We start from the raw sequence: 9,679 nt of genomic DNA on the forward strand, positions 1-9,679 counted from the left end.
GAAAAAGATCATGCTTTTTATATATCTTGTCATAAATAAAATTGGAAAGCTGTACAAAAGAGCACATATAATCCTGAATACAATACAGAAAAAATGTATATCAGCAAACAATCCTGTAGACAAAACACAATAATGTAAACATGTGTAAAGTTGTGAATACAATTAATAAGCAAAGAATAATCAACATTATTCTAAGATTAAAAGAATGACTCATTTTTCACAAATTCATCAGTATAATTCATCATATTAATGAGCGGAATAATAAAAAAATATGTAAGCAACAGTAGATTCCAGAAAGGGTACCTAATGAGTCCAAAAATCCAAAAATAAATAAATAAATAAAACAAAATTTTTCTGTATATTTTCTTAAGGTGTTATATTGTATACTTTCTGGTTAAAATTTTAAAAAATTTTCCATATATATGTATATACACACTTTTTTTTTTGCCATCACTTACCATTTTTTGGAGGAATCTTTAAGCAATGGAGTGAAACTTGAAATAGAAATGACTATTTTACCTTACCCTGTATCTGTAACTCGATAGTAAATCCTGACAACTCTAGATTTTGATTTTTCCAATCTTTGCCTCTATCTCACCACTGTTACTACCTTATTTTGGGCTTTCATTATCATCCCTTACTTCACTTGGCAATATCTTCCAAACTGATCTCACTGGTTACTGATCTTTTCTCTCATTTGCTCACGCTGAAGCCAGAATGATCTTCTTAAAGACTATCTGATTATAAAACTCCCTAGCCTTCAATGGCTCTTACTTTCTACAGGTAAAGTCCAAAAGCCTTAACATGTCTCTTAATAATATCACCGCTGTATTTTTTTATGTCTTACTACCCCAACCATCCCCACTCCCCAACAATGTTATTTTGTTCTAGCCGTATGGAACTACATGTCATTCCCGAACCCAGAGGCTGCTTTATGTCTCTGTATCTTTGTTCTGAGAACCTTTATTTAGACTATCTTGTTCATTTTTATCTGCCTGGAAACTGCATATCATTCTAATTGTTCATCAAAGATATGAATTAGACAAATACCATGGACCAGAGAGTGGTTCAGCTTTTTAGTTATCTGCTCTGTGTAGCGTTTTAAGGAATTCTTTTACACCTGCCCTTTATCTACTGGTTCCCTCACCTCCAATAGAGGTAAAACAGAGGTTTTATTATTTTTATGCTTCTAGATATTTTTCTGTTCTACTCTGTATATAGCTTCCTATTTGAATCATAAGCTTCTTGAAAGAATGAATTGTTTAATATTAGAAAGAATGTGAACTTTTTGCAAGACAGATCATGGCCTTAGAAAAATCCCAACTTCTCTGAACCTCAATTTACTCATCTGTAAATTGCTACCAAAATAACCAGATTATATTTTTATAAAGTTTAAAGATAATGTTTGCAAGATGGTTGATACATTGCTTGACATATAAGTACTCAATAAGGAAAAATCTTACATTTATAATAACCAAATTACTCCCAGAGCTTAACCTTGTACAAATTGTACAGATTTCAATAAATACTTATTGATTGGATAAATGAATGAATGCAACCACATTATTATTATTTGCAAGTGATGTAATTTGTGGATTAACACAAAGATCTAAAAAGAAAAATTACTAAAAATTGAGAAAATTTGCCAAATATAATAATACAAAACTGACAATTTCAAAAACAGCAAATATTTTAATTCAACAAACTTAAAAAAATAATTTCTCACAATAATATTTGAATGAGCTATGTTAGGGAACAAAACTTCTTGTATGATTGATGAGTTTAAAAATAAGCCTAGGGGCTCCTGAGTGGCATAGTTGGTTAAGTGATCTACTCTTGATTTCTGTTGGATCATAATCTCAGGGTTGTGAGATGGAACCCCAGGTTGGGCTTCCTGCTGGGGGTGGAGTCTGTTTCAGATTCTCTCTCTCCCTCTCCTTCTGCCCCCCCAAAATAAAATAAAATAAAAATAAACTTGGATGAATGGACACAAAATCATGTGTCTAGGTGGAAAGTTTAAACAAATACTGAAGGTGCTATTTCTTCCCAATTCAATTTACTTAATTCTGAGTATTCTGGGGAATACAACAACATGAGTTTAAAGCTAATTTAGAATTCTTACACAATGGAGATTACTTTCTGTAAAGTTTTTTTAAAAGGGGGGAGGGCGGCCTGCGTGGCTCAGTGGGTTGTGTCTGCCTTGGGTTCAGGTCATGATCTTGGAATCCCAGGATCAAGCCCCCTTGGGGCTCCCAGCTCAGCAGGGAGTCTGTTTCTCCTTCTGCCTATGACCCTCCCCCAGCTTGTGCTCTCTCACTCTCTCTCAAATCAATCAATCTTTAAAAAAGTGGGAAACGGGATAGGAATATAGTAGACCTCCCAAATGTTAAAACATGAAGGAAAGAAAATATTAGAAAGCTATACTACTTGAAATAGAAGCTACGGCTGCGATAACAGATTTCTAGTGCAGGACAGATTGGAAGAATGTATAAGCCACTGTAAGGTACCATTTCAAATAAAACATCTTATCAAATAGAATTTATAGCTGACACTTTTTTTCTTGGTAAAATCACTGACATAATATTGCTGTTAAACATTTATACATTTGCATGGAAAGTACTTGGAAGGAATAATAAATTATATTAGTAGATGTCTCTGGTTAGTGAGAATTGGGAAGTCTTATTTTTCTAATTATCTGTTATCTTCTACTTCTCTATAAAACATATATGTTATGTTTTTGATAAACTGAGGGAGAGAGGAGAGAAGGAGATGCAAGCGGGTGAAAATCATCTGAGAGTCCCACGGATCTGAGAGTCCCACGGAGGTGCCGAACCTCCCAGGGACGGAGTCTGAGCCCAGGTGCCCCTGCTGGCTCCCCACAGAGGTGCTTTCTGAATGCTCTGCTCTGCTCATCTAAGGGCTAAGCATTTCCTTTTCCTAGGGGAGCCATTCCTTTCAGATTTTGTATTAATGTAATGTTTATGATTTAAAATATGTTATATGTAATATATATAATTTTTAGGATAGATAGAGTTTTTAGTGTTTTCTTCACTACTGTAATTTTTATGTGTAGTCTGCCTACTGAAAAATCCAATACTGATTTTAGGCATTCATCAAATTTTCTGTGAGGATTAAATGAGCCAATCTATACCAAATAACCTATCATGGTCCCAAACACTTGGTGAAAGCTCACAACGTACCAGTTATTCTTCTGTCCCTCTCCAACCCTGGTAATGAGAGAAAGCATGGGCAGTGGGGATAGACTTTGGGTCTGGATTAGGAAAATTCTGTTCAAGTTCTGACTCTATAACAATTTCTCTGGGCATGACAGCCTCTGCCCCCTTAGAGCCTCCATTTCTTCATTGCAGAAGTTTGGGTGTGACACAAGATGGCCAAAGACTCTCCTAGTTTAAGACCTTTGATTAGTGTCTTAGGAATCAACCTGTCCTCACAGCCATCAGAGCCCCCAGAGCTCAATGGTTATCCCATCTTCTATTCAAATTCTTTCCTGGCAGATGAAAAATTGACAAGTCATCACAATAGTCCTTGTTTCATAAGCACTTAGCATGTGATATTAAGTGTCATAGTCAACTGGATCTACAGGCATTTGTACTGTAATTTTATAAATGAGCACTTGAACCAATTAAATAATTTTTCTTAAAGAACACTCAGACAGGGAAGAAGGTAGCTTTGAATCTAGATCTAGATGTTGGGTGACAAACTGTCCCAGTTTGCAGGACTGAGGGGTTTCCCCCATGCAGGATTTTCTGTGCTAAAACCAGTATAGTTCTAGGCAAATCAGGATGGTCACTCTATTTGCTAACTATAAATCATTAGGTTTTTAGTGGTTATGCTATTTTGCTTCTTGAAATCTATTTGGGTTGTAGGATAGTTAGTACAAGGAGCTCTAATTTGGGAATCAGTGAGAGTCAGAGGGTCTGGGATAGAATCCAGCTGTTTGTTGCCTTACTGAATGGGTTCCTTCTGGGCTTCTGTTCCTCTTCTCTAAAATAAAGAGCAACACAGTTCTAACTCTTAATTTCTTTGAAACCTCTAAGGGGGAGATATTCCAGGGCACAGAGGGGCCATCCCCTCAAGATTTTTTTTGCATTATCTACTGCTCCAGTAACCTCTGAGCCCTAGGACTAACTGGGCCCAGGGGACTCTTAAGAGACAGATTTATAGAGATCAAGGCTGGGAGGTTGTGTGCAGAGTAGGCAGAGTCCTTGGTGTTTCTTCCCTGGTAAATAGTTCATCAACTTCTCTCCTCCTTTCCAACAGAGCTGCCCTGGGGAGGTAAGTTGGGACTTCAGCTCTTCCCACACAGAGGTCCGTAGGAACCTCATTACAAGCTTCAAAACCCTAAGGAAATTAGGGTACAGCTATTTGAAGAAGGAGAAGCTGTCTATGATCTAAATTTAGAGATTTTGCCTGCATTTCTCTTCTTCAAACCCATACTCCCCATCTATAGTCCTTGATGTCTGAAATCCCACTATCCTGGCCTCCTACTTACAGATTTACTCTATATTCCTAGCATGTATAGACCTACCAGGCATCTTCTAAAGCTTTTTTTCAGTGCAAATGCTTCAGGGTAATTAATTCATACTCCAATATTCTCACTGGGTGGTGGAAAAATGTTGAGACAAAAGGTAAGAGCCTTTGGCTGGAAACTCAAAAGTGGGAAGACAATGTGGAAAGAGGACCAGAGGATGTCACCCCCTAAGTAACTCTTTTCATTACCACTCTTTTCATTACCACTCTCTTGGTTGCCATTTATTCAGTACATAATTTGCATCAGGGTCTTGAATATGAATTTTAAGTGTTTTATTCTGTTTTTGTTTTCTATACTATAGATGTCAAAATAAGGCATGAAGACATAAACTAAATGCACAGCTGGTATATGGCAAAGCTGAGATAAAAATTCAGTTATTAGATGTTAGGTGAGTTATTTAACTTATCAAATTCACTTTACACTTAAGAATGTGTAGCTTATAATACCTTCTTCTTCCAATAGTTTATTTATCTACTTAATTAATACTTACTGATTAGAACTAGAAAAGATAATCTTTGAGTCCTAACCCAGGGCTCTATGCCCAGTGACTTGGCTAAGCATTGAGAATAAGATGAAAAGTAGAAGAGACAATTATATGAACTTACAATTTATCGGGGGAGGAAGATACTAATCAAATATCCAAACAGATACACAATAATTCACTATGATTCTGAAGTGTGATGAGTCATGAAGAAAAATATGTATGAGATTCTATAACCGTGATATATAACCATGAGCAGAGAAGTAATGAATGATTCAAATAATTGAAAGATGGCAACCTCCCAGGTGGTACTGATGCTGCCTCATAGTAAAGATGTATGAATTCTTACTTCAAAAGTTAAGAGAAGCCATTGGAATATTTTCAGTGGGAGTGTAACACCATTTTATTTATTTATATTATAAACAAATAATTTGACTGCTTTATGGAGAATGGAGAGGGGCATGACACTCAGCTGGGTAATCATCAAGGAAGGTTCTGCAGACATCCTGGTTGGAGATGCTGAGGGTGGATGACTGTTGGAAAATAGATGGAGAGGAGAAGCCAGTGTTAAGTATATTTTGGGGAGATGGTAGTAGATTAATTAGATCTTGGAATGGGAGAGAGTAAGAGATGCCTCCTAGGTTGTTTTGGTTTGAGTACATGGATAGATAGTGATGGGCTTCCATAAGATGATAAATATTGGAGAGGATCAAGTATGGTGATTAAAAAGAAGTTCAACTTTGCAGGTTGTGTTTGAGATACAGATGAACTATTACAATTGATGGTCCAATAGGGAATTGAACGCTTGTGTCTACAGCTAGAAGAAATCTGAACTAGAGAGATAAATTTGGGATCACTGATGTACAGAGAAGAGATAAAGAAGAACATTATGAGTAGAAAATAATTTTGAAAATATGAGTTATGAAAGAGAATAGAGAAATGAGTGGTTACTAGAAGATTATGTGGGGACAATAAAGAGGGTTGTTTGTTTCTTATGATAGATCATGAAACTGTTCCTCAATAAAGAAGAAGTTGGTGTGAGGTGGGACATATCTGAATCTTATGAGAGTGATCTAAACTCCTGATTCTCAAACTTGGCTGCCTATCAGAATCACTTGGGGAAATAAAAAAAAAAATACTGAATTTTGAGTCCCACTGACAGATTCTGATTTAATTGATATGAGTGAGGTCCAGACAAAGGAGTTTTTTTAAGCCTCCTCAAATGAATCCTTAATCTAAACAGAGGTACAGTTTGTGAATCCTTAATCTAAACAGAGGAAAAAAAAAACATGTGAACATGCAGGAGAGGAAAACCTAAAGCAATCAGATATGGAGGAGGATGAGATTCTGGACCCTTGGTGAATAAGTGAGGGGCTCACGCAATAGAGGATGAGGATCTGGAGTGATGGTTGAATGCAGGAAAGAGAGGAGACAGCTCAGAGTCTAGATGGAGATGTCATCATTTGCACAGGAATGAATGCATCAACACACAGAGAGGAAGGAAGGACATATTGTACCTCATTTCTTGAAGAAGGTGGTAGCTAAGAACTGGTAGGGAGAAAGGGCAAAGTCACTTTCCACGACTGGAGAAATATTTGAATCTTTCTGTAAAGAACACAGAGACAGAAAGAACAGGGGATAATTGCCCTTCCTACCCCCAAAAAAGAGTCAAAGGATATCTGTGGGGAAGGATTTGGAGCCCAAGACACATCTGTGGATATGGTCAGACTGCAGAAAGTCTGAGATGTAACCAACAGCCCTAACCTGCTCCTTCCTGACCCTTTCATGATCTAACAATCAGAGAATCTAAGTATCATTGCCCCTTTCATCCTGAGGGCAGTGACCGCTCCTGATCTTCCACTGTCTGACCTCACTTCACGTTGGTTCTATTTCCCCAAAAGCTACTCAGGGACCCTCATGGGAAATTTTGGGACTAACATTTCTAGCACTACCAGCTTCACACTAACAGGCTTCCCAGAGATGGAGGGCCTGCAGCACTGGTTAGCTACCCTCTTCTTGTTGCTTTATGCTATCTCCATCCTGGGTAACATCCTAATTCTCTTCATCATAAAGGAGGAGCAAAGCTTGCAGCAGCCAATGTACTACTTCCTGTATCTGTTGTCTGTCAATGACCTGGGTGTGTCCTTTTCTACATTGCCCACTGTACTGGCTGCCTTGTGCTTTCATGCCTGGGAGATTGCCTTTGATGCCTGCCTGACCCAGATGTTCTTCATCCACTTTTTCTCCTGGACAGAATCTGGGATCCTGCTGGCAATGAGTTTTGATCGCTATGTGGCCATCTGTAACCCCTTGCGTTATTCTTCAGTGCTCACTGATATCCGTGTGGCTCACATGGGCATATCCATCATCATCTGTAGCTTCTGCATGGTCTTCCCATTGCCTTTCCTTCTGAAGAGGCTGCCTTTCTGTAAAGCCAATGTGTTAAACCATTCCTACTGTTTGCACCCAGACCTGATCCACCTGCCCTGTGGAGATACCACCATCAACAGCATGTATGGCCTATTCATTGTTATCTCTGCCTTTGGTGTAGACTCAGTGCTCATCCTCCTCTCCTATGTGCTTATACAGCGCTCTGTATTGGTCATTGCTTCCCAGGAGGAGAGGCTTAAGATACTCAACACATGTGTGTCACACATCTGTGCTGTGCTCATCTTCTATGTACCCATGGTCAGTGTGTCCATGGTTCATCAGTTTGGGAAGCATGCCCCTGAGTATGTGCACAAGTTCATGTCCCTGGTATATCTTTTTGTGCCTCCAATGCTCAACCCAATTATCTATTCCATTAAGACTAAAGAAATTCGTAAAAGGCTATACAAAATGTTTTTGAAACCTAAGCTCTGATCAGGGAGAGATCTTCTAGGAAGCCAGGTGCCCTAGGAGTTTGTTGTTATTGCTGATTTTTGGGTATACTTGGTCCTGGAGGGTTTTAATCTCCTTCTGTAAATGGACCTCTGATTGGATACCTGCTGTTAGTTGTATGGTACAGCCTGGCTATAACCCATTAACTCAACACAACAGGCTGCCTTACAATGTAATTAACTATGTCGCAGGTTGTTATAGATGACTTCTTTCAGAGCTAACAAGGAAGAGGGTCTTCAATTAGACTCTTTTATTTGTCCCAATAAACTAGTTATACCTACACTTTCAAGTAAATCTCAAAACAGACAAAAACTTACCTAAACCACACTATAACTGGAGATTATGTTACTTGAGATCAAAGGTATCACCGAATACATTTTAAAGGAATAATAATTTTGAGTATCTTTAAACTTGAAAAAATACAATAGCTGTGACCAACTTTTCACTTTTGAAATAAATAAGAATAGTCCTGAGTCTTATAAAAAGGAACCTATATGCTTGTCATTCTGACTAAGCAATGTAAATGATGTTAACACTTGAAATTTACAAGTTCAAACAAGGGGAAAAGTTTTGTGGAAAAAATCGTATGTTGTCTTCCATTGGGCGTGACTGGGATGATGATTAACTTTCTTCTAGGGAGCTAGTAAGCACTTTAAATGGAAAGCTAACAGACACCAGTGATGGATGGTGGGGCGAGTCTACTTCAGTGGCAATGGCAGTTTCGTTCACAGTTTGCTGGAATATGGATTTTCATGGCCTATAGTGAGCACCCAAGCCCAGAGACTTCAGCACTTGCTGGAGTAGAGAACAGTTGATAAGAATATTAGGACATTCAGAGAGCATAATCCCTGTAGAGTAACAGCCATGAGGCGAGAGGAATCCTCTGCAAATTCATGCAAAACACACACAGCACAGCCCACACAGGCCACGTGGCCACTTGGCAGAGGTAAACATAAACATGGCGGCTTTCACTGGACAGTGCCCAGGCTATGGCATAATTCAACTCTGTTGGATGATTGGGGAAAGCAGACACTAAGGCGGAAACATACTATTTTTAAAATAAATATCCTTTTCCATGTTTTTTTCCCTCAAAGGATTATGAAATAACTTTTCTAAAATAAAGCCATAAGGACTGAGTGACATGATATTGCCCTAAACATAGCAGCAATATAGCTCTGAATGCCAGATTAACCAACCATTACCAAAAAAATGAAACAGAGTAAAAACCTAGAAATAACACCTTCAACAATATTAGATGATGAAGAAATGGCAAGTACCCTAGATAAAGGTAGGTATAGCTAAAACACAGAGCAGGAAAATATGTGGTAGGGAGTGGGGTAGCAAAGGGGAATAACCAAACTTAGTCCAATAGGAAATGACAGACCCCCCAAATCACAAACACTCACCCCCAGTAGGAGAGGATGGAAAACTAGGCAGAAACCTGGGTGGTGGCTTTGAGATTGACTGGCGAAACTGGGAATGATCCTCATAAGATCCAAGTCCTCGTGCACCTGAGAGGATCGGGCAATGCTGTGGTGCTCCTAAGCATTTGAGAATCTCTGAAATGCTCAGCACACAAGCTTTTCCGGGAGGATTTGACCTCAGCCAGAAGGAAACCACAGATAAAACAGATAAAGATGTTGGAGTAAGAAAGAAGGTGCTGGTGACAGATGTAGGCTCTGGAAGAAGCAGGTGCAAGACAGTGCCACGATACTATAATTCTCAATGGAGCGCACCCCTTGGAAGGAAGGCTTGTAGAGCTCTAG

The 9,679-nt window shown here is 38.6% G+C and overlaps 1 protein-coding gene across 1 annotated transcript; it reads left to right on the forward strand.

Moving 5' to 3' along the window:
• Positions 1 to 6,333: 6,333 nt before the first annotated feature.
• LOC118004082 (olfactory receptor 51I2-like) lies at positions 6,334 to 7,895 on the forward strand. Its single transcript, XM_034995237.1, has one exon. The coding sequence runs from the start codon at positions 6,951 to 6,953 to the stop codon at positions 7,893 to 7,895; it is 945 nt and encodes a 314-aa protein (XP_034851128.1). The 5' UTR covers positions 6,334 to 6,950.
• Positions 7,896 to 9,679: the final 1,784 nt, after the last annotated feature.

The sequence above is a fragment of the Mirounga leonina genome, unplaced genomic scaffold (genome assembly GCF_011800145.1).
Source record: "Mirounga leonina isolate KUSES-001 unplaced genomic scaffold, KU_Mleo_1.0 Mir_92, whole genome shotgun sequence".
NCBI lineage: Eukaryota > Metazoa > Chordata > Mammalia > Carnivora > Phocidae > Mirounga > Mirounga leonina.